The sequence below is a fragment of the Medicago truncatula genome, chromosome 3 (assembly GCF_003473485.1).
Source record: "Medicago truncatula cultivar Jemalong A17 chromosome 3, MtrunA17r5.0-ANR, whole genome shotgun sequence".
Lineage (NCBI taxonomy): Eukaryota > Viridiplantae > Streptophyta > Magnoliopsida > Fabales > Fabaceae > Medicago > Medicago truncatula.
The window spans coordinates 8,494,065-8,520,446 of NC_053044.1; the positions used below are offsets into that span (position 1 = coordinate 8,494,065).

The window sequence follows — 26,382 nt, forward strand, 5'->3', positions numbered from 1 at the left end:
CCCATGGCCGTTCTCAATGTGGGGCATCGATATGATCGGAAGGATTGAACCGAAGGCTTCAAATGGTCATCGTTTCATCTTAGTAGCAATTGACTACTTCACCAAGTGGGTCGAAGCAGCATCTTATACCAATGTGACCAAGCAAGTGGTAGCTAAGTTTATCAAGAACAACCTCATCTGTCGATATGGTGTTCCCAGCAAGATTATTACCGACAACGGTACCAACCTGAACAACAATGTGGTGCAAGCTCTTTGTGAAGAATTCAAAATTGAGCATCATAACTCTTCTCCTTATAGACCTCAGATGAATGGTGCAGTTGAGGCCGCCAACAAAAATATCAAGAGAATCGTCCAGAAGATGGTAACTACTTACAAGGACTGGCATGAGATGTTACCCTATGCTCTGCATGGCTACCGCACTACCGTGCGCAGTTCAACCGGGGCAACTCCTTTCTCTCTTGTATATGGTATGGAAGCAGTTCTTCCTTTGGAAGTGGAGATCCCATCTCTCCGTGTGATCATGGAAGCAAAGTTATCCGAGGCTGAATGGTGCCAAAGCCGGTATGATCAGTTGAATTTGATTGAGGAAAAACGTATGGATGCCATGGCTCGTGGACAGTCATATCAAGCAAGAATGAAGACTGCCTTTGACAAGAAAGTCCATCCTCGAGAATTCAAGGTAGGGGAACTTGTATTGAAAAGGAGGATAGGCCAGCAACCCGACCCAAGGGGCAAGTGGACGCCTAACTATGAAGGTCCTTATGTTGTCAAGAAGGCCTTCTCCGGTGGTGCTTTAATCCTTACACACATGGATGGTATAGAACTTCCAAATCCAGTGAATGCCGATATAGTCAAGAAATACTTTGCCTAGAAATATGAAAAGAACAGCGTGGTAGGTCGAAAACCCGAAAGGGCGGCCTAGGCAAAAATGCGCTTCCCGGTGGATCGAAAACCCGAAAGGGCGGTCCAGGCAAAAATAAGGGACAAAAAAAAAATATATATGAAAAGCTCGCTGAGATTGTACACAACTCAGGCAAGAATGAGCGTCTCGATGAGCCGAAAACCCGGAAGGGCGGTTCATGCAAAAATGAGATTGAAACAAAAGGCAAGTAACTATATCTGACCAACCACCGTCCCCCTTGGGACATCTGCTGCTGTTAATGACTATCTTCATCTAAAGCTCCTACGCTTGCGAATTCAAAGTTTCCAGGAAGTGTAATGATTGCTGTGTTCAATGTACCACCAACCAATAAAATTACCATTTTCCAAGCTTTGTGAATCCGTGGAGTCATGCCTTTGGCTGACCACCACTCTTATACATCAATTTGAGCCTTTGCTTTTGTTTGAAAACTCTATTTTCTTCTACTTTCAAAGTTATATACAAAAATATTTTCTTTCTATTTTGATAATGACAATGCTTGAAACAAACATTTTGAAAATTGAAAACTTTTTGTCTATTTTGAAAAGCAAACCTGAGCAACAGGGTACATTCAAATGAAACATGCATGAGTGAGAGTATGTTGATGTCTATTTCAATATGTGTTACAAGCAGGTTCTCCTCCAGGATAGTCTGTGGTCAATGGCAAGAATGAAAAAACAGAATAAAAATGCATGAAAATAAATGAGCTCGCTAAGTTGAAAACCCGAAAGGGCGGCTTAGGCAAAAATGAGCACCCCGCTGGATTGACAACCCGAAAGGGCAGTTCAGGCAAAAATGGGGCATTGAAAAGAATTTATTTCCCCGGTGGACCGAAAACCCGAAAGGGCGATCCAGGCAAAAATGGGATGCAAAAAATGATGAATGAAATTAAGAATATAACATGCAAAAAGCATTGACCACAGATGCAATGTCTACAACATACCCAGCACTGAAATGCCCAGCACAACGGCGTTTTCCCCAGTAAAGTCTTCCAAGATTCTATCCCCAGCAAGTTGCATACCTACCTGCCCTCAGCCATGGTTCCGAAACATCTCCCAACGACGTCATCTCCAAAGAGGATTTCCAAGAATGTGTAATATAGCACGAGCCACTACGTGCCCAATACTCTGATGTCTTGTCTTCCCCGTGAAGTCGTGCCTACAAAATGCCAACAGTCATGCATTACAAGCATTCATACATGCATAATCATGCATATTACGTGCCCATGCATTTAATGAAATTGTTATATCATCCATGCATATTGCATTTCCAATGTCAACATCAGTCTCAATTCAATACTCGTGTCAGGTTCTCTGTCAAAACCTTGTAAGCCAATAACATCAGTCTCAATTTCTACCTTTCAAATCAAATCGACGTCAAGTCAATCTCAATCTATATTTTGTCAAACAAACTAATCCCCAGTGAATATGTTTCTGTTTGGCCAAGTGGCTAGTTCAAGTCCAAGAACAGCTTGTACCTATCAATTTGCTTATGTTATCGGTCGAGTGCCCAGCTCAATCCAAGAGCAGCTTGTACCTGTCAATATGTTTCCGTTTGGTCAAGTGGCTAGCTCAATCCAAGAGCAGCTTGTACCTGTCTATCTGTTTCTGTCCGGTGGAGTAACCAGTTCGAATCCTTAAGAACAGCTCGTACTTGCCAATTTTCCCTTTTTCCAGTCGAGTCACCAGTTCGAATCCGTAAGAACAACTCGTGCTTGCCAATTTTCCCTTTTTCCAGTCGGGTTACCAGTTCGAATCCATAAGAACAACTCGCACTTTCCAATATCTCCCAAGTGAGTTACCAGTTCGAATCCATAAGAACAACTCATGTTTGTCCAGTAACCTCTATCCCCTGTGAAGTGACCAGTTCGAATCCATAAGAACAACTCGCAGTTGTCTGTTTGTTTCATCCCCGGTCAAGTGGCTAGTTTGAATCCAAGAACAGCTTGTACCTGTCCAACTTGTTTCTAGTTTCCCGTTACTCTGCTATTCGCTATCTTTGTCAATGTCTACCAATCCCGCAATGGATACGACATATTTTGTTAATTCCAATCCCCATGAGGTCTTGCATTCATAATCCAAATGATGCATGGCATGCATATTATTTGAAAATGGGTAGGCGTATTTTTACGTCCAAACACAGTGTAAATGCTAATATTTAAGTATCTTCGTCCTGTCAAGCCAAAGACTCCGTCTCTTGATTCTCCAGACAAAGAAACTTAAATAGGGGCAGCTGTTATACCCTGTTTTTGGACCTAAAAATACTGGGCCCAATTTCATTTCAAACTTTGTCGATTATCAAATTTCAACTGCACAGTTCAAATTGTCTCTGCCTCGCAGTATTTTCAATCACAATTTTACCTATGTTTTTCTTGCATAAAACCTTTCAAAATGTCTTTACTTGTCTTGTGAGTCATTCAAAAGTGTCTCTGAATCATTACATTGCTTTTTCTACAGTTTATTTCAAAATTTGCAAAAAGTCATACAGAAGGGTATTTTGGTCATTTCCTGCAGTGGGACCTATTTTCATCCTTGTGACTGTCTCTGAGTCTTTTCAGATTATTTTTAAACATTTCATCAGTAGACCTTGTTAAAATTCATTTCAAACTTGCATCTGAGTCAGTGTCGAGTCAATTTGATTCTGTTTAGGTCATTTTTAGCCCTAGGGGCATTTTGGTCATTTCACATAAAATTTTGGCATGGGGAGGTTACTTTGAAGTACCTCATTTAGGCCATTGGTTCGTTTTAGTCCGTTTTGTCAATTTTATTTTGGTTTCACTTTACGTTTGATCAAATTGCGTTTTTTATTCAAATTTTATTTTTTATTGCATTTTGGTCCCTCAATTAAGGTCCCAAAATTGCATTTCAGTCCAAAAGTTTCTAAAAATTGCATTTCAGTCCTTTTTTATTATTTTTTTTGCAGAAAAGGTCCCAGGGGCATTTTTGTCCAGAATTTTCGCACATTTTAGTCCAGTCCAGATGTCACTTTTTTATTGGTTCAGGTACACATGGCAGCATATAAAAGGGGAACAGTGTCAGATTTTTTCAGGGATCCATTCATTACAATACACATCACCAAAAACAAATTCCCATTTTCTCTCTCTTTTCTGTTAGATCAAAAACAGAAATTTCTCAAGAACAAAACAGAACCCTAACCGAAATTCATCATCAAATTCTCAGAGATTCGTGTACGAATCTTCATCATCGAATCGATTCCACCGCAATACAAGGTGCGAATTCCTCACCGGAAGTGAAGAACTCAAGCACCGATCACGGTAGGGAAAAAGAGGGAAAACCGAATCTGCACAGAGGAAGGAGAAGAAGACAGAATCAAAGAAACAGCAAGCAAAACGCGCACGCAAGCAAGCACACGCGCAAGCCAGCAAGCAAGCAAGCAAAACGCGCACGCAAGCAAGCACGCACGCAAGCCAGCAGGCAAGCGAGCAAGCACGCGAAGCACAAGCAGCAAGAGCCGTAACAGAAAACAAGAAGAGGTAAGCATCCTCTTCGTTCGCATCTCTTCCTTTTTCCACCGTTCTTTTACAAAAATTTCATCAAGATTCAAACTCAGATCTACTCCGATTCAAGCTTTTTTCGAAAAATCTAAGTTCGGATTCGAGAAGTATATAAAAAAGGATATCTAAAAATGTGAAAATTTCTCGAATCGGAGCATTTTGATTTTCCGGCACGGTGGCGCCGCCGCCATCCGCCGCGCCGGAACGGAGGAGCTGGCCGGAGAAGATGACCGGAAAGTTAGAGAGAAGGAGGAGCTTCTCTCTCTAAAAGAGAGAAGAAAGAGAAAGAGGAGTAACAAATGAAAAAAAACCGGACTTGAAGCATATATATAGAGCTTTGAACCGGTCCGGTTTATTTTCGGTTTTTTCCTTTTCTTTCTCAGCCTCTAGATCAATCCAACGTCTCCTGTGCAATCTGAGTTTTGTGTATTGGGCTTTGGTTTGGGCTTAGGTTTTTTACGTTTTTTTGTTATTTCCCTGCTATCTGCACCATATGTCTTTGCTATCAGCACCTGTTGCTTGCTCACTTTTTTACAAAAAAATTCCTAAAAAATCCTAGTTGTTTCTTGATATATTTTTGGTATTTCTATGGTGTTTTTGCATAAAAAAAAATGGTAAAATGGCATGAATTAATTTCCATGTGTGTTTACATTTTTGGGTATTATTTTGGTTATGTTTTTGTTCTTGACACTTTGATGTGTGACATGAACAAATGATACCCAATCTTGTGATGAATACGCCCCTGGTCATGTGCTTTCTTGCTGGTTTTTGGATATGATTTTGTAAATTTCTTATTTTGCAAGCAACAAGTGTGTGTTTTAAGGAATAAAGTGTCAAATTCCTCTAGGAGTTTGGTGTGATACTTTGCTTGCATGTGTCTCTATTAATTCCACATCATGGCTTGAAACTAAATCTCTTTCAAAATCGCCATGATGTGATGATTATGGGTCACAAGCACATTTAGGTATCATATCAAATTTTTTATAGGTTTTTACCATTTTATTACTTCCTTTTTGCTATTCTTATACAATCTCTTTTTATTTATCTCGTACTATTTCATGCTTTATGATTACTAACCATTTCATCTCATGTGACATACATTTCATAGCATCCCACTATCTCCTCCACTTTCTTTAGCTTAGCATTTATTCTCTTTGCAAGTTTTAACTCATTTGGTGATGTAATTTGTTATCATTGGTTTGTAGCTTGGCAAAGGGGCCATAGAATGTATTTAGGCAATTGTTGTAATATGGACTATGGACACTATGACGCACCGACACGCACACACTCACCTTAGATGTATGCATAGGATTGTATGGTTAAATAAGCGTTTAGGTTTTAAACACTTAGAGAAAATCCATCTTTTTCCAAAAAACAATTGAACTTCACTTCAAAAAATTTCATAGTAAATATGAAGTCAACACTTCATTTTTTTTCTTTTCTTTTTCTTAAGGAAAATTCAATTCATCTTAACCATTTAGACTTTCTTTCTAATCACTAATCAAACCTCACTTTTTTGCTAAATCTAATGCTCATGAAGCCTCCCAATCTCCTTCTTCAAAACCATTTTCAAAACTTAAAATCAAACAATTAAAACAAAAACAAGTTTTTTAGCAAGAACTACGAACGGTTTTGATCCCTTAAAAAGGGTACGTAGGCAATGAGTCAAAACTCATCCAAGCCGAAATAAAATTAAATTCTACAACTTCTCTCCCCACATTCTTAGCTAAATAAACCTCCCATTTTCAAAAGTAAGTAAAAATAAGCGTGAATATAGACTTAGGAAAACGGCTCCTATAGAGGACTATAGTTACTCCGGGTGCCTAACACCTTCCCGTAGTAAAACCGACCCCCGAACTTAGAATCTAAGGGTTTTTCTCAATTTTTCCCTTCCCAAGAAAAAAGAGAGATATCAACGGTCGAAAGGTACAAGTCCAATTAATGGCTTGGCACCCAAAAACCATGATAACAGTCCTGTTCCCCAATAATAACAAGACACATGTCTTTTTTAATTAAAAATTAAAGAAATAGTTTATCTTCTTCATTGATCTGTCTCAATTGTTTTTACGCAGCAGAGTCAGTCTCAATTTCTTCTTACCTCTTTCACATGGTTCTTCTTGGATAAATTGGCTATATCCTTCTTTTCAGAATTGTGATCGTCCCATGTGGCCAAATTAAATCCTTGAATCCAGTATCAATGGCGACAACTAGCAAAGGTTGAACTTCCACCTTCATTCCTTCCAACACGAACTACTATTGGCATCCTCAACTCTCTCACCAACTGCCGTTTCCAGTGAAAGATAATTGTCAGCCACAAGTTCCGTTAGCCGCCGTGATGCTCATAACCATGCCTAGTCTTCCAGTAACAAAGTTCCCCGCATACTTAGGTTACCATTCTTAATGTTATAGGATTCCACGTTTGTATTAAGAGTAAGGAAAAATCAAGCAATGTGTTCCCTTCATAGAGATACATACCAGAATGGTTAATTTAAAACTGCAAATAAAGTTTTTGACGGTAACCAGAATGAATTGGCGATGAAAACTACAAATAAAATTGATTTTTTTGTTTGTTTGTATAAGCCGCCACATGTTATTTTCTGATATGAAATATTACCACCAGCACATAAGGTACTGTACCTAAGTTTTCTCATTTAAAAAAATTGCAATATGTAGTTCTGCTTGCCATATTTTCCAAAAAACAATTGGCTGAAATTATAGTTGTTATAGATAATTACCATCTTAAAGGCCCAAATATAATTTTACAATACAATACAACCAATCAAAACACAAACATAAATCAAAATTGACTCGTTAACACCCTCCTCATGAACAAACTCATAAAATTTCCAACACTTGGTTTAGTTTCAAATATCTCATACATTTTTTATTTGATAAAATCTGGACATTAATTCCATCCGTCTTATTATTGATTTGTCTTTGCATAAATTTCAAGGGCTCACATAATCTAAGCTCTAGTGAAAAAACAATAATAAAAAGAACAATTGTAAAACTAAAACACAACCTTCATGTCTATTAAATTGTCTTTGATAAGACCAAAATGGAAATTGATGGAATTGGTAGAGAATGAGACTGGAATTCCTCTAGGCATAATAGAGGAGTATAACTCCTTCGCCATGTCTTCATAGTCGTTGGTCTTGTGTTGAACTAGATTCATCCAAACAAGTGAGTGAGGGAGACTCTGTATGGAAATTCATCAATCAAGTTAAAACCTTTTTCATCATGGAAATCTCTATTTTTAGAATTCTGCTCTTTATCCACAGTTATTGCTTGCTCCCAACTGAACTTCTCAAAATACTCTTGCGTGAGTTAACTCACGTAAGTGTTAATTTCCAGCGCGAGTTAACTCATGCAAATGTAAAGATGTGCAGATTTTAACACTTACGTTACTTAACTAACGCAAGAGTATTTTCGATATTTCAGTTGGGCGCGAGCAAAATGTGTTGGGAAAAAGAGCATCATTCCTATTTTTATGTAGTTGTGAAATTTTGAGAGTTTCTTCATTTTGGAACTTGGACTTTGAAGTTATTTGGGTTTGGTCATCACCACAATGCAAAGCTGCATTATAATTCAAACGGTGGAAATTGGAAATTTGGAGGGCGCGCGAGAAGTAAGGATGTTGGGAAAAGAAATTCTCAACAAAAAAAAATGCTTGGGGCCTAGAAATCTTGAGCCCAACCTATAACTTTTATTTTAAGAGAATTTCTTTACCCAACAAACTAGTCATTTTATCTCCATTTAGATTTTATAATCTAAAGCGTTTATGATGTTTTTTTATTATAAAATTCAAACCGTGTTTAACCAATTTTATCCAAATTCAACTCAATTTATTAAAATAAAATAGTTGCAAATGATAGTATTTAAAACTGACAATAAAATATAATAATTCCTCATATCTTATTAATTGAACATTATTTCATAATACATTTATAATAACTTAACCCTAAGTGGTACAAAATGTTGGGATCAGACTACTCTCACTTTAGAGTATAAAGTAAGCAATATCAACCATAAATTAACTATTTAAAGGTATAAATTGTTGATAAATTATAACAAATCATGAATTTGTTACAATAACAACCCTTAATTTTTCACATTTTACGCTTTACTCACTTTAGACGATCCTTGTCCAAAATATTGGCAACTAAAACCGAATATGTAGCACAAGAAGATGGAGGTGGATGGAGGGAGAATGTTTGTCATCTCTCTCGTGCACCCTCATATGAATTCGGGAGCGCAAGATGATGGAGCAAAAGAATATGGAAAATGAACTGAACAATCCTAAATCTAACCATGTTCTCTATATTTGGCCGCACAGTTTGGAACAACTCACAACCTTGATATAGCATTTATATGCTAGTCTCGGTGATTTCTATTATCTTTCAAATTGTACTTATTATTTTAGATGAAATGAGTTATTCTTCTAAAAAAAAAAAATGGAATAGATAAAAGCATCAATGCTAAGCATCACATAGGTCGCCATTAGTTTGAGACTAAACATTTTTTAGTTAGAGACGTAAGACAAGTATAGATATATGAACATTTGTAATGCATTCATAACACCGGATCATTCTATTTTGTTCACTTTCCAAACTATGACATAAGAAATTTGTTCTGTTCCGTCGTAAAATACACAAACAATAGAATTGAGGTTTAATTTCATTCCATCCTGCTCCGCTCCTTTCCATTATGCTCCGTTCGTTTTAAAGTATCCAGAAAGAGCCCTAGTATAATGGCTCTTTTGCCAAATACATTACTCTCTCAAGCCGGTTGAGTCAAGCATATAAATAGACGAATAATGTTAAAAACACACTCTTTAACAAACTATAGATAGCAATCTAGCCCTCTGAAAAATGTACATTGTCATTATTTACTTCTCACTTACCTCAAGCGATCTCTAGGTCCACTCCGAATCACATACTATTCTATTGAACATACAAGATTCAAGTAGAAAATTATACAGAAATTTCACCTTGTTGATACAATCTTACTTTCATACAAGGAGAAAATTTAGTTTTTTATATAGTATGTATTCCATAAATCCATGGTAAGTCACATTTCTTTACACCTTAGCCAAAAAATATAAGCATAGCTCTATAATGCCCTTGATAGTGGAAATAGATTATATGCAAATGACACAATATTATAAAGATCTAATATAAGTGAGAAATTAAGAAAAGGAATGAAGCAAACTACTTTCCAAACAGTTTCCTGCGCCGAACCGATGACTTGACTCGTAAGCCAGCTGCTTCACCAATCACAATATCATTTACCAAATCCTTAAATATAAGTCTCTCAACATCCAACACTATTCCAGGTATTTCACCATTGAAATTTTCCCAACTTTCTGTTCCATGTTTGACATCTTCACACAACAAACTCTTCAAACCATCGTCCTCTTCATCATCTTCTAAGCAGGGTTCGGTTTTCTTGGCTTGGACTTTTTCTATCTCAAAGCATAGTTCTTTAAGAAGCTTTTGAGCACTGAGGTTTTTCTTTGTGAGTTTGTTAGGCTGAAACCATGGCTCAGGTGAATAACCTAGTTTTGTAACAAGAATTTCGTTCACAGCATCAAAGATTAGTTTTCGGTGAAATTTCTCCGTATTTTGCTTCGAGAAAGCAGCTTTTCCGAAGCTGCTTTCTTCTTTCGAAAGCAAACTACTTGCCTTTGTCTGCTCCAAGACCAGGAATAACTCCGGATTAATAGGATGACCAGATGAATGTAGTTGAAAAGTTAGAAATTCAGAACTCAGATCTCGAAGTAAGAGACCAGAAGCTAGTAGTATTTCAGATACGTATCTGTGGTCTGGATTTGAGTTTTCACATAGGGAAGCAATGTAATCGTTTCGAGCTTCGTCGTGGCTTGAGTTCAACCGTCTAAGCTTCTGAACAAGGTGGTCTATGCTTTGTAATTTCTTGCGATTAATCTCTCCAGATCCTGTGCCGTTAAATGAAAGGTCACCATCAGGCTTCCATTGATCTTCGACCTCGTTGTCTCTGGATTCTTGAGCATTTCCAACTGCAAAATTTTATATTATAATGAGATAATTAAAAAATAATAATTCTAGATGACTTAAAATACCATGATGCATTGGTCGAATCTTCAGGCTAAAAATATCAGAAAATGAAGATTAAGCAAGGAATAATGTAAAAAAGACTAAAGTTTCATAATGCGACGCCCAACACAGGATTATATGCAGTCACAAGTGTATATATCTATCTAACTTGTATTTTTTTCACAATTTTTTTGGACAAAGGAATCGACGGTTCAAAATGAATAAAAATCACATCTGATGGTTAATATTGTTGTGAAATGTGATTACACTCAATCTGTGTCCGACTAGTTCACCATGTGCATACACTTCAAACATCTACAGGAAAATCATACATTTACTATGATGCACAAGTGTGAATGTAAGCTTCATCAACTGAAATTCTCAAACTGTTATCACTTATCAAACCCTCATTAAATCTTTTAAAAACATCTAATAAATAAAAAATGAAAAATAAATTCTGTATATGTAAAATTATAATCACTCCTCATGGTAAACTGATTGTGAATCAAGAATATGACATTGTTTGGATTGACTTATTTTAGCTTATCTACTTACATAAATAAGCACTTGTGAGAATTTTCAGGATAACTTATAGAAACAGCTTATGAAGTGTTCATAAGCTTTTTTTTAAGAAGGAAGTGATCATAAGCTTATTTCAGTTTATTTTCATAAGCTCTCTAAGATAGCGATTAAAGATTATAGCTTATATGATAACAGTTTGACTTTACTTTATCTTTTGTTATAGAAACAGCTTATACATAAGCCCTTGTATGTTATGTAGAACCAACAATTCACATTGAAGTCGTGTCTGACGCCATACATGTGCCAGTGCCAGACACTGACACGACACCGGCACATGTGATTACAATCAATTATTTGTTTTTTTTTTTCTTTCAAATTATTACCGTTGTCGATGTGTCCGTGTTAGTGTCATGTATGGTGTCCATCTTTGTGCTTCATAGGTTACAATGTTACATGATATGCATTTATGCTTTAAGTACTTAATGCCCTTAATTAAGTTGCTTGTCCAAACAAGGCCCATGTCATGAAGTGTGGTCATTCAAGACAATATGGATCTTATATTTTATCCTAAATAGAAAGCATAAACTACCTTTCAGATCTTTAGGTGTCTGCCTTTTTTGCGATGGCTCATCATCTTTATACACCGATCCATCGAGAACGGAGGTAGGACTAGGATGTTCCGGGGCCTTAGTTGCAAATTCTGAAATTGTCTCATCCTCATCCAACCTTGGAGTTGATTTCTACAATATTAGGCAAAACAAAACAACAAATTGTTAGCTGATAAAAAGAATATGATATTGGCAAAATTTAAAATTTCATCATATTGTTATTGTAGATAGTTTGATTTTAAAATAGAAAAATTAATGGCTCTTACTTTCTGAACTGTTTCTGAAATCAATTGCTTTATAGCCTTCAAGGATGGACTTTGACTGTCATCAATTTCAGAAGACCGTAAATTACTAGTGACTTCAATATCCAATTTAGAGTCGAAAGTAACGCTGTCGGATTGAAGAGAAACTTCATCGCCTTGGCAGAAACTTCTAGAATCATTGCTTATCTCACTCAGTTGCTCTTCACTATGCTGCGAATTAAGGATTTTGTGGTGTACTTTCCTACCCGGTGAAGCTGATTCTGATGCTGCCTTTTTACCGGATTGCCTTCTGGATTTGTTTGAGTCTGATGGTGGTGATGTAGGCACACGAGATCGCCTCTCTAACTCCAACTTTTTCTGTTGCAATCTTGGACTCACTGATCCTGAATTCTTCATTGAACTTTGGTTATTTTCTTTTGGAAATTGTTGAGACCTTGATTGAGATTGTGGAGATCTTGTAGGCTTGGTAATACTTGTTTTCTTATCGGTGGAAACCGGAGAAGCGTCCCTCCGAATATTCTTTGAAGACTGTTCTTTTGCTGTTAGAGTAGAAGATATGTTGTTTCTATTATTGGGACCAGAAAAACCACCCATTGGAATAGCTGAAGAAGCAGAAATCTCAGATTTCTCAACAAGTTTTGCCGGTTTCATTATCACGATAGGTGAATCAAAAGCTCTTGCTGAGTCATTTCCCTTGACTGTAGAAGATAGAAAATTGTTTCTTTGAGGATTTTGTTGCTTTACCGATCTGAAATTCTGATTTAGGTTTGTAGCTTTAGGTTCATAGTCACTTCGACTTCCAACTACGTTTGGAACTTGTTCTTCTTTTCTGCTCTCTAACAGACCCTTTTCTTGCATTGCTTCTAGTATCTGCTTTAGTGCTCTAAGATCCCTTCCAGATTGTTTGAATTCAAGGTCCTTCAACCGCTTCTCTATCTCACTATAAACCGAAGGAGATGAATCCAGTGTTCTCAATGGAGCTTTTGTTGTTCTTAAACTTTGTTTCTGAGAGTTTCTATTTGCATCATGCTGCTTCCATGGTGCTGGTTCAAGCGGAAACTTCGAACTAGAGACCGGTTTCATAACCACCTCAGAATTCTTCCGCCTCGGGGAAGTTGGATCTTTCAAGGAGATTTTTGGAGAGTTAGAAACTCGAAGCGGTCTTATGAATCCATTTTTCGATGATCTTGGAAACTGACCGTTATCTTGAGCTGAGTAAGTTTCAGTTGAACCTGGTTGAGTATCAACGGCAAATGAGGAATCAGGTATTGCTTCCAATCCCATTAGTTTTGCTACAACACTCGGTGGCCGACTCTGGCTTGATGAAGAAGACTGTTGTGGACTAGAGAATTTTTCATTCGAGGTGGAGGTGGCACCGTAAACGTTTCTCGATAGGTGGTTGGGTTTGGCCTCGGAGCTATAAGTGCGCCATGAACCTTCCTTACTATCCAGTGAATGCCTAGGAAACTCTTTTAGCTTTGGTGCAGATCTGATCGTCTCTCGCGATTCAAAAGATAAACGACTCGTTTCTCTTCCATCGTAAGCTAACCAAGGAGCATCCTTTGATATGGAATGCCAGTGTCCATCTTTTACTTCTTGCGATGATCTTGGATTTTCTCTAGTACTTTCTGCATAATGCCAAGGTGCATCTCTAAGTTTAGAAAGAACTCGGATAGACTCCTTTAGATCGATAGGCACACTTTGCTTTTCATCTATTTCAACTCCATAAGATCTATCAACATATTTTGACATCTGAAGAGGTCGCGGTGAATCCCTGTGCTTCATGGCATGAATGGTAGATTGCTCTTTGGCCATAGATTTTCCAGACGGTCCTCGAGGGTCCCTATACATAGAATCCTTCACTACATCACGCAGGTCGAGGGAGTGACGTCCGAAACGGGGAGAGATAGTTGGCTGGTTCATAAATGTCTCCCTTGAAGGGGTTTCATAGGAAGTCTCAACTTCAGCCTTAAAATCAAGAGAAGACACTGATGATGAACACGAAGAGAATGATGCTCTTGATGACTCCGTCGAAAGTCTTTGCTTTTCATTTAGTCCTCTGTTTAAACTTGTATCCTGCAATGAATTAACTATGCTTCATAAGCCAAGTTCCATGTATATGCTTGCGGATAAAAACAGAAACAAGATTCAGACGACTGAGTTTAAAGAAGTCAAGGATAAATAACGAAAATGATTTTAAAGATTATTAAAACATTCCCAACCTTCTCCACATTTGTATCGAATGGAATTATATATGCCAAGAATAATATATCATACATTTGTATACTTGGTATTGTAACAAAATTTCACTGCTTCAATTAAAAGCCTAATTCACTCAATTTTGAACTGAAACAGTCAAAAATTTGTCAAAATTAAGGTAAAAGCAAGAATCTTACGGTTTCCATTGGTCGATGCTGCATACTATCAGAATCTCTTTCCAAGCTGCCATCACTGAAGTGCAAATTACCTATGAAAACCAAAAACATTTAATGCAAAGTACTATAATGAAACTGAAAATATGACAAAAGTCAGAGTGATGCAATAACAGGAGCCTATAACACAACCAAAACAATCGCAACCATTTTATCACCGCGAGTTTGATACCAAATCTTGGAAAATCCCTATGAATGAACAATTGCAACTAACACTAATATGAGATTGGCAAAACTCAATTAGCAAAATTAACAGCTCAAATGATAAATCATTTCATGTGTTTGATTTTGCAGTGACAAAAATTATTTTTGAATGAATTCTTTTATAAAATTGATTTTGGTTACAAATGAGTTGACCGTAAAGTTATTTATGTTCCAATAAAATTGTGTGAAAGTGGGCTGATCGATAAATTCGAGGCTAAAAATCAATTGTACATACAAAAACTCCAAATTCTAGATTCACGTTATAATCAATTTTACTCGACAACGTAACACAAGTTGATTTTGCATTTCCAAAAGTGAAACCAAACATACACAAAGACTAACATTGGAGAAATAAGAGACAGAAACAAAAATTAACACAATTTAGCAAACTTAATTGGTAAAACTAAACTAAGCATGTTACAATTAAGAGTAATACCAGAAGGAAGCCTCTTTTGACTAATCCGACGAGCCGTGAGCATCTGATTACGATCAAAGAGCTGAAAAATTCCAGTCATACAACCAATCTGCTTCTGCAGATCTTGATTGTCATCTGCTAAAGAATGCAGTAACTTTGCAGCCATCTCAAGTCAACTCTCTATTTCTTCACAAACTAAACTCAACCTCTCAATTCTCAACCACCAACCACAATCAACAACTACACTACAAACTCTTCATTCAAAATCTGTTTTGATCTATATTACTCCCTCAAAAGTCAAATCTACTTACACAAAACTACAAATTCCAAAACCCTTTTGTGTAAAGATTGTGTTTTTTCTCTTACTACTAACTTAACAACACAAAATCCAAAATTTCAACAAGCTCAAATGGATCAACAACATAACAAAACAAAACCCATTTTGCTTAAACAAAAAATGAACCAACTTTCTCTTCTTTCATTCACCTCAAAACTTAGCAAAGACCTCAATTTTGTGTTATCATAAGCTACAAACAGAATGGAACAGTTTCCACAGTTTTGTAGTCACATAAAGAGAAAAAAATGCTGCAAAAATTGCAAAATAAACAATTTCTTGAAGCACTTAAAATCACTCACAAAAAACACCCTTTAACTGTATCGAATTCCATCAAATTCAACACAGATTTGGGCTATCAAAAACATATAAAAAATTGAAACTTTATGCTTTTCAAAGCCTTAAATTACTAGTAAAAAAATTGAGTCAAAATGGTTTTTTTTTTTCTTCACTTGGTTTGAAGAAAAACCTTGTTAGGTTTCAGAAAAGAAACCAGACAATAAGGTGAATGGTAATGCACACAGATAATACAGTTAAGGAATGGAACCAAACAGCTTTTGAACAAAACACCAAAAGTGAAACCAATGTCAATGCAAAGAACACAACATAATGATATCTTAATGGAAGAGAAAGAAATTGTTAATTTTTATTTTATTTTATTTTTGGTTTTTATTTGGTGGGGTTTGTCATAAAAAAGTGCTAAACAATCTGGTTAGAGCTGTCATAAAGGTTTTTTTTTTTATTTTTAATAATATATGCATGTATATTGTTTTATGACTTTGTTAATTAATTGTTTAGAAAATATCCATTTTTATTTGGTCATATTTAGATAGACAAAAAATTATAAAAAGATAAACATAATATTATTTTAAAATAATTAAATGATATGTATTTTCATGTGAGTGTAATTAAACGGTGCGTCTAAATAATTATGACTGTACAAGTATTTTTTATTATTTAAATATATTTTTATATTATCAATCATAATTTTCAAATTGAAAGAGTTTTTATGCTTGATGCTTTGTTTATGTAATTGTTCTCATCCGGATTTTGTTATCGTGTTGGTGGTCGATCTATTCGCCGAAATTAAACCATAATTGTTCTTCGCAAATTTCTTTGTGGATGTTCACTTTTAATATTTTTTATAATCTGGTTTCGCGCTCATACACGGGTTCGCTGGATTGCGCTCATGATTAGTGAATTTTTATTATGATATATTAGGGTTGGTCCACGTGGTCTGATTTATCACGATATATCCTTATTTTACGTTTTACTTCAGTTAGGTCTAATGTCTCTCTGATCGCTGTATCTTTTTATTTTTATTTAATATATTTTTTCTTTCGTCTAAAATAAATCATAATTATTTCTATGTCACGCATATATGATTGATGGTTTGTGATTTATTAATAGTGTAAAAACATTTACGTGGAGTGTATATCAAAAATTTTCTCAATTTGTTGGCACAAAGGTGTTTTTTCAATATTTAATTTTTTATGAATTAGTTGATTTTTTTATGGGGAAGAAAGAGAAAGAGGGAGAGAAATGTTTGTGTGGGTCATATGTTAACTAAGGTCTGGTGTCTCATAAGTCCATGTGAGATGAGGATGTGTGATTGTGGAGCTGTCTGCATGTGCATGTGACTTTGTCAGACAGATAGGGTGTAATGTTAAATGTTAGATAAATAATGGTGGGTGGAACTTATAAAGGAACTAACCGTGTGTATTTAATTTTAATTATGGAACATTGAAGATTCATTATGAATAATAAATTTGTTTAGAAAGTTAATTTTAGTTAAAAAGTGAGATAAATTTAATAGTGTTTATAGACAAGAGCTGGATCTACCTATTTAGTGAAACGGGTTAGACTTCAATATTTTGCGTTACTTAAGAGATTCTTTCAGTCGTGGATTCCTAAATTCCTTTAAAGAGTATTATACGGTGTAGATTTTTTTTACTACTAAACTAAAAAATGCATAATTAAAACTAAAGCAGAAAGATGAAAGACTAAAATTTTGAAAATAGAATTGTTTGATTGTGTGTGTTGAAATGAATTGTACGATTCTTCTCGTTGTTTGTCCCACATTTGATTCGTTCTCCCCTATCTTGTTACATTTTCCATTTTTCTTATTCACATGTGCACAATTACCTCAGATCATGCGCCGTAAAAATAGATGTTCCAATTGGTAATTTTATAAATATAACGCACAAGTAAAACGTTGAATTGTCAAGCTCCGTATATATTTGACTAATTCTAACATTCACGATCCGACATAAGTTGTAGTTGACTTGAGAAACATTTCTTCTATATTTGATTTTTTCTAGTTGGACTATTATTTATTAAGCGGTAGAGGAGATTCAGCTAAATCTAATTTAGATGTTTACAATGTTTATATTTTTTTTTTTGCAAAAAAAAAAAACATAAAATATTCGTAGGTGTTAACAAGTAAGTATAATAAGTTTCCTAAAAAGAGAAGTAAGTATAATAAGTAATAAATATTTTATTTTCAGGAAAGTAAAAAATATATCTTAAAATGTTTAGCATTTTCTTATAATTTGAGATTAAAAAACTCCAAACATTTTGTTTATACATGGGACCAGATGGGAGGTATAAACTATAGTGTAAAATTCACCCACGTTTGACCAGCTCATGACAAAACAGGACTTGAAGGGTGTGTGTTCAATGCCAAAAATCAAGAAAGGTGGATTATTTTATTTTATTTTTTGACAAAGAAGAGGGGATTATTTAAAGGGGAAGAAATTCGAGAAAATAGACAATTACCCCTTGAAATTGTAACTTTCATCAATTATTTCCTGATATTAATAAAACTTCAATTACCTTCCTGAAATTGTACAATGTTAATCAATTTACTCCTTCCGTCAAATTCTTTTGTTAGTAAACGTGACGTTTTGCAAATACCCCCCTGAAGTTTTGCACTGATGTGCAAAATGCCCCCCAAACTTAAAAATTTATATATATTTTTTCTTATTATTGACTCAAAAGATATCAAAGATAAACAGTTAACAGTTAACTTTAATACTTTAAACTCTACAATATTACAATCCAATATTATAATTAACATTTAGATCGTTTAGATGTGTATCTTGAATTGATATACATTCAAGATGATTATGGTGATATCACAAGGACATTTGCCAACAACATGGCTTCGAGTAAGGAGGTGAACACAACAATGGGAGACATGGAGATTATAATGCCTACGAGTGTATCCATGGAGAAGATGCAGGCCAAGTTGATGATGATGAGAATGGGATTATATGTATCAATGGAGGAAGATGGAGGTGAAGTAGATGATGATGATGAGAATAACCAATTCAAAATATCTCAAGTTTTAGGACATTCATCTGAAATTACATTAAAGAGATCACAGGTTAAGGTTGGTATGAATTTTGAGTTTAGAACAATTATAAGTATCATGACTTAATATCTACTTAACTTTGTTTTGCATTAAATTGCTCCAAGATAGAGTAACTTGTGGCTGCCAAATGACCATAAATGCACATGAGTATATTATTTCATCTGCTGTTATATTTCCTTTTCTTTATGTGTATGTTTTTTATGTATAAGTGTGAGATATTGCAAGATTAGTTAAAACTAACGGTTAATTAATTATTTGTCTTTAATATCTTTTAAGTTAAGATAAGAAAAAAAATATATATAAATTTTCAAGTTCAAGGGGCAATTTGTACATAAGTGCAAAACTTTAAGGGGGTGTTTGCAAAACGCCATGTTGACTAACAGAAGAATTTGACGGAGGAGGTAAATTGATTAAAGTTGTGCAATTTCAGAGGGATATTTAAGGTTTTGTTAATTTCAGGGGGGTAATTGCCTATTTACTCGAAAAAATTCATGTAAACGGAAATCTAATGTTTTTTTTAAGGAAAATATAATGTTAATTATCTATTTATTATTTTGGATTAGATATGTTCTTGATCCTTGTATAAATATTATAACGCTTTGTTTTAGTCACACTAAAATTTATCTTCGATTTTTAGTCTCTCAAAAATTTCTCATAGCCACATTTAATCTTTACTTTTAAATGAGATCATGTGCACTCTCTAATTTTTAAATGAGTATTTGCAGGAATGTATAATACATTATAAAAATATCTCTCAAAAAAGTTATAATTTTTTAACAAAACATGAATTAAATATCAATTTTTAATGGCCAAAAACATAAAAATTCAAATGTAATTCATGTTTTATTAAAAAAAAATCTAATATTTTTGGAGGAATTTTTATAATATTGAAAGCTTCAATTTTTAAGTATGATCACTTTCTGCACAAGGAGAACTCACCAAACTAACACTCTAAAATATATTTTCTTACTGCTCAGTATCTACTAACTATCTATTAAAATACATGTCATATGAATCTCCAATTATGCCCTTAGGAGGGGCAATTTGGTAATCCAATAAGTCTTTAAAATTTGGGCGAGTGTCACCTCTTCAGTATTTGGTCTATTTATATGTAGCATTCCCAATATTTCTCTCCCATAATACACCTACTTCATCATCCATCGTACCTGGAGAGCTATTTCATCCAAAAACATTGTTTCAGTTTCTTCTTCATCACTGGTACCGTTTGTATTGTTTTCATCGATCTGAGAGCATGTGTAGTTTATATTGAATGAGTTTTCTGCATTTTGGGGTGTATTTTCTGTTGGAATTAATTGAATTGACTAGTTTTAGGGTTTTGCTGTAATTTGGAATTCAAATTATAGTTGACTCATATCCTTGTATATCTTTCCATTTATTTCTTGTAGTTATGTTTTCATTTTTTATCTCCTATAATCATGGAGGAAACCTTGTATATATTCCCTACTTTCATATCAATGAAATACACTAGTATACCCTTTTCTTTTACATGGTATCAGAGCCGACTCCAATTACCTTTCATTTCTAGGAATTGGAGATTAGCTTCTGAGTAAGAAAATGGTGAATGGATCAGATAAATCAGATTATGCTCAAAAATCAAATTATGCTCCACATACACATGATTTGTATTCATCCCTCACACCTGAACGTCTTGATGGCACAAACTATACATAATGGGCTCTAAATGCAGAAAACAAGATCAGAGGTCGTAAGCATTGGGGTTACATCTCTGGAAAGAAGGTCGCACCTGCAACGAAAACCTCTGATGAATATGAAACTTGGGAAGATGAGAATTGTTTGGTCAAGTCTTGGCTTCTGGATGCAATGACAAAAGATGTTAAGTCGCTTTTCATCCGGTTACCTACACCCAAGAAGATCTGGGAATCGGTCAAGGAGACTTACTTTGTCAATCAAGATGCATCAAAGGCATATCAGCTTTATTGTGAGGTAATATCTATTAAACAAGATGGTGGATCCGTTGTTACTTACTTTGCAAAATTACAGAAACTGTGGCAGGAAATTGATGCGATTGAAGATTGTACCATGGTGTGCAATAAAGATGTTGAGACATATACCAACAAACTGAATGCGCAACGTGTATACATATTCCTAGCAGGACTTGATTCACACTTGGATGGGGTACGTGGTTGAATTCTTGCAACCATACCACTACCAGGTATACAAACTGTGTATGCAAATGTCTGTGTTGGGGCGAATCGCCAAGAAGACATGCTTTGTACAACACAAAGTGAAGGTGCTGCAATGGCTATGAAAAAGCCATTTAATTCCAATAAAGGAAACCGCAAATGTACACACGGTAATGGAAACAACCATACCGCATATACTTGTTTTAAGATACATGGTTATCCTCAATGGCACCCAAAAGGGAAAACGGAGGATGCTCTCAATAACAATACTACCGGTGCTTCTGGATTTGTTGCTAAGTCAGGTAAATCTCAATCTGCTTGTTGTTTTTCTGTTGTTACTTGTGGTAATGAATGGATAATTGATACTGGTGCAACTCATCATATGACTTGTAATAAATATATGTTTACACATTTATCCTCTAATAATCCTGTTCGAGTCATTATAAATGCTAATGGCGTTGCTTCCCATGTTATGGGTATTGGTACAGTGTCAATTTCACCATCATTATCCCTTTATGATGTTCTCTTTGTTCCCTCTCTCAATTGCAATCTTCTCTCTGTTAGCCAACTAACTGAGTCCCTTAATTGTGCCTTCTTGTTCTTTCCCACACATTGTATTTTGCAGAATGTTCATACAAAGGAGGAGATTGGCAGTGGTAAAAAAAGAGAAGGATTATACTATCTTGAAGGTAACTCTCAACATCCCAAAGAAAAAACACTAGTTCACTCTATGAGCGATGGATTACAAGCTAGAAATATAGAAGATATTTGACAATGGCATAAGCGATTAGGACACCCATCTTTTAGTTATCTCAAGAGATTGTTTCCTTCATTGTTTAGTCGTTGTGATATCTCTGATTTTAAATGTGAAACTTGTGTAATGGCAAAAAGCCACCGTGTTTCTTTTTCTATAAATAATAGTAGAGTTGATGCTCCTTTTCCTATAAATAATAGTAGAGTTGAACTGCTATGGATTAAAAACCTTTTAAAGGATCTTGAATGTGAACAAGAGGATGCAATGAAGCTTTACTGTGACAATAAATCTGCCATAGAGATTGCTCATAACCCTGTCCAACATGATCGCACAAAACACGTGGAAATTGATAGGCATTTCATCAGAGAAAAGATTGAAGCTGGTATTATTGAATTTCCGTTTGTAAAATCAGAACAACAACTTGCTGATATGCTTACTAAGGCAGTAACCTCCAGGACTCTTGCTGGTTCTCTTGACAAGTTGGGTATGTGTGATAATCATGCACCAACTTGAGAGGGGATGTTGGAATTAATTGAATTGACTAGTTTTAGGGATTTGCTGTAATTTGGAATTCAAATTATAGTTGACTCATATCCTTGTATATCTTTCCATTTATTTCTTGTAGTTATGTTTTCATTTTTTATCTCCTATAATCATGGAGTAAACCTTGTATATATTCCCTACTTTCATATCAATTAAATACACCAGTATACCCACCTGTTATCAGGTTTCCGTTATCGGGCCACCCGTCATTTATGTTCACGCTTCAGATGTGCAATCCTAAGCATGAGGGGGTGTGTTAAGAGTCCCACATCGGTTAGAAGTTGGCCTGAAAATTTGTTTATAAGTGGGTGCAATCCTCACCTCACAAGCCGGTTTTGTGGGGTTGTGTTAGGCCCAACCACAATTTCTAAGATTTTCTGTTTTTCCTTTTGATTTCATGTTAAAGCTTTGATTTTTTTTTGATTGGATTTCAAAGGAAAGATTGTTTTGTTGCATTTTTGTAGAAAAATATTTTCTTTGCAGAAAGATGCTTTTTTTGACCTAAAGGTATCACCTTTGCATGTTTGGTGTTGCGATTCTGGTGTTGCAATTCTGGTTTTGCATTTTGGACTTTGTTTTTGTGACCTAAAGAAATACATGCATGTGCATTTTGGTGATTGAATTTTGGGAGATGTAAAAGCATTAACACAACTGCTATTTTAATTTTTGGTATTATACTTAAAAATTTACATAAAAGCATTACAACTATTTTATCTATTAACTTGAAAAGTTGATTGATGTAAATTTTGTTTGGTTATAAAGGCAGTGCATGATTGTTTAGGTTCAGAGTGGTGATTGAATTTTGGGGGTTGCAAAAGCCCTAATACAACTGTTATTTTAACTTCTGGCATTATTGTTGATCTTGGGTTCGATGAATCATAGGTTTTTGTTCCACATATTGGGTGTTTAAGACACTTTTGGATGAATAATTTGTTTGTGAATAACTGACATTTGATTGAAAAAATTATTCAAAGAAAATGGTTGTCTCAAACGCTTAAATTTTCTATTTGTGTTGAATAAATGTCAGATGTAGAAGGTTGTATTCCTATAGTATAACTGCATTTGAATGAAAAATTATTCAATGTCTTTGATTTACAAAGAGTTGATGAACTTATGTTTTAGAAAATGAATGTGATAAACACATTTTTAGCTTGCTGCATTTTTTCCTTTTTCATGGATATATGAATATATGTTTTAACAAAAACCGGTAATAAGCACATTTTTGTTTACCTGCATTTTTTCCTCTTTGATGGATATATGTTTTACCAAATGCTTGTAATTTATCCTTGAACCTTTGTTGTAGTAAAATTTTGTCAAATGACATGTTTCTTTTATACTGGTATCAATGAACCTTTGTGGCTTAATATTTTGTCAAATGTCTTATTGCTAAACTCCCATGGATGTAATAACAACATTTTTAAGGTGCGACATTTTGGATTCCTCTTCCTGTTACAATGTTTTAGCAATTGAAAATATATTCATTGAATTTTGAGTTGAATTTCAAACCAAACGATATTAAGAAATTGATTTGGAGGTTTTTAATTTACAAGCTGAATTGCTTCTGAACTGATTCTTAAACCATTTAAAAAAAACTACTTGGTTTTATGGTACTGATTTAACCGGTTCAAAAACTGATTCTTTGGTTTATGAATAAGAACATCACCTACTTAAAGAATTCACAACTTAAGGGTCATACTAACATCTTCTCTATCCTTATTTCTGATTTTCTCTTCTGATTACAAAAATGCCACATTGACTTCACATGCCTATTATAACAATATTTTTAAATTGTGAAATTTTGGTTTCTACTTGAAGAATTCACAACCTAAGGGTTTGAGAAAATCTTCTATATTTTTATTTCTTATTTTCACTTCTGATTATAAAAATGGCACATTGATTTCATATATATGTAATAATAACATTTTTAAACTGCGGCTACCTGAAGAATTCACAATCAAAGGGTTCAAAAAAATTCTCTGTTTTTATTTCTTATTTTCACTTATGATTTCAAAAATGCAACATTGATTTCACATGCTTGTAATAACAACATTTTTAAACTGCGACATTTTGATTTCCTCTTCCTGTTTCAATGTTTTAGCAAATCAATGTGATAAACACATGTTCAATAAAGAACACTGAACCAAATCAAATTTGTTGATACGTGTTCTGTGGCCAAGAAGTTCAAGTCAGAGCATGTTGAAATGGTGATTATGGATGCACATGTTTGCATCTAAATATCACTTTTTGATTTTGACTTTACCCATCTTATATGTCTATGTTAAACTATTTGTGAATTATGTAGAGGGATACAATTCACCTTACGTTGCCTAAGGAAGTCATTGCAGAGTTTAAGCCAAATCTGATGTATAGCAAAACTTATGAAATGGAAACTTCAAGCTCAATAATAAGGATATTGTAGTAAAAGCATCTAGTCATCAATATCGACTTATTGCCACAGGTGCTATCGTCATCACTTCTGAAGATTTTCCGAATATTCCTATGGCATATCTCCATTTCAAGAGTTTTGAAGAAATACTTGCAGGGAAATATAGAACTAACTTGATTGTTGGTTGATTTCTTGGCGAAACTGACCCCTTCTTTAAACTTGACCTCAATTATTTACTTTGCTCGTTTTTCACCTTTATATCAGACGTCATTGGAGCTTTTCATGATGTAACTTCTACAAACAAAAGTGGATTAATGATATGATCAATCACTTTTCTTCTTAAAGATACCAAGTATAACAATCTATTTCCTCAAAGATACCAAGTATAACAATCTATTTCTTTTAATAGTTCATATATATGTTCATTATAATGCATATTGTGTTAGACTTCTGATGCTCTCACCTATTTTGGGTTTTAGTGCCAACATGCTTCATGTTTGCCTTTGAGATGACTATGCAAAGCAATTTTGTGACGGGTTAGCTGCCTCAGATGATGCTCAATAAATTTACATTGTTCTCAAACATGTTAGGGTCAAATAACCCCAAGGTATTTATTTTACACATGTATGCTTTATGTTGGTAACTTTTTATGTTTGGTATACATGTATGATCTTAATGTAACATCCTAAACTCTTAAAGCGATACTCACGCAGATAATATAAATTATACAAGGATCTAGATGTCACTTCTTCGAATAATTCAACATGAATAAATAATTTTCTCAAACATCACAGCAGAGTAACAATAACATCTCTTCATCAAATAAAAATAATCATCACAACAATCTACCATAATATAATAACTCACCAAGAAGCCATGTCATCATACAACTCATATCACTACATAGTCTCAAAAATCACTAACAAATATATAATAATGAAACATCTAGGACCGACACCTAATCAGAGCCCTAGGAACTACAACATAGCATATTCACCAAGAGAAAGCAACTAATCTTGCACGTCGTCTACCCATCCATACGGATAAGGAATGCGGTCAACCAAATGACTACTTGGGGTTAGTTCATATTTCACAATTAAACATAATCAAACATAACCATTCAAGGATTCATGCATATCGAATATACATACCCAACATTCCTAGAATACTAACTTCACATGAATATTATCCCCCATTTCATACACATCATGTTATCACACTTTTATGATAGCATAACAAGCATATTCAACCTCTAATCAAATCATCAACATAAGCTCCTCACTTAAAAACATCAATCATGTAAATTACTTAAACTCTTGCCTAATCAACTCAACAAATACAATTCATCATTTCAAAATGTAGGCAAAGAAATCATCATTATCAAAGGAATCACCAAATCATATATATATATATATATATATATATATATATATATATATATATATATATAATTCTCACCTCATTACTATTACCAAATAGTTATCAACAAATATATTCATCAAGTGTATAAGCACAAGCAAGTGAGACACACAATTAGAGTCTGATTCAAATATTCACAACCATAAACAAAATCCACCAACGCACATATACACCAATTCACATAATCACAACATTCACAAAATTTCACCAATGCACAAATTCACCTAGTCACATATTCAATTATGATATGACTCACCAAATAATGAATTCATGCAATGTTCTAGAATCTTCTAGATGCATGTGGTACCATTGGATTCCGGAGATAATTTTATCGTTAATGAATCAACAGACATAATAATTCAACTCGCATTTATGTCATGCAAAAGCTATGTAATTGTCAACCCGTATAATTACATACTTCAAATCACCTCACATGACTATGAATGCATGGACT

General features: G+C 34.5%; 2 protein-coding genes across 2 annotated transcripts; one reads left to right on the forward strand and one right to left on the reverse strand.

Annotated features, from left to right (window-relative positions):
* Positions 1-9,349: 9,349 nt before the first annotated feature.
* Positions 9,350-15,905, reverse strand: LOC25488714 (protein LONGIFOLIA 1). Its single transcript, XM_013603654.3, has 5 exons — positions 14,973-15,905; positions 14,297-14,367; positions 11,904-13,976; positions 11,619-11,769; positions 9,350-10,470 (listed from the first exon to the last, which is right to left on the reverse strand). Exons 1-5 carry the CDS (start codon positions 15,115-15,117, stop codon positions 9,644-9,646), a joined length of 3,267 nt encoding a protein of 1,088 aa, XP_013459108.1. The 5' UTR covers positions 15,118-15,905; the 3' UTR covers positions 9,350-9,643.
* Positions 15,906-18,445: 2,540 nt separating this feature from the next.
* On the forward strand, positions 18,446-20,830 carry LOC112420057 (uncharacterized). Its single transcript, XM_024778665.1, has 2 exons — positions 18,446-18,683; positions 20,370-20,830. Exons 1-2 carry the CDS (start codon positions 18,446-18,448, stop codon positions 20,828-20,830), a joined length of 699 nt encoding a protein of 232 aa, XP_024634433.1.
* Positions 20,831-26,382: the final 5,552 nt, after the last annotated feature.

Coding starts and splice junctions, on each gene's coding strand:
- LOC25488714 (XM_013603654.3), bottom strand. CDS start 15,117: ATGGCTGCAAAGTTACTGCATTCTTTAGCAGATGACAATCAAGATCTG. Junction 13,977..14,296: donor AGCATCGACCAATGGAAACC/GTAAGATTCTTG, acceptor AATTCATTGCAG/GATACAAGTTTAAACAGAGG. Junction 10,471..11,618: donor GACACCTAAAGATCTGAAAG/GTAGTTTATGCT, acceptor AAAATTTTGCAG/TTGGAAATGCTCAAGAATCC.
- LOC112420057 (XM_024778665.1), top strand. CDS start 18,446: ATGGCTTCGAGTAAGGAGGTGAACACAACAATGGGAGACATGGAGATT. Junction 18,684..20,369: donor GAGATCACAGGTTAAGGTTG/GTATGAATTTTG, acceptor CTCTAAATGCAG/AAAACAAGATCAGAGGTCGT.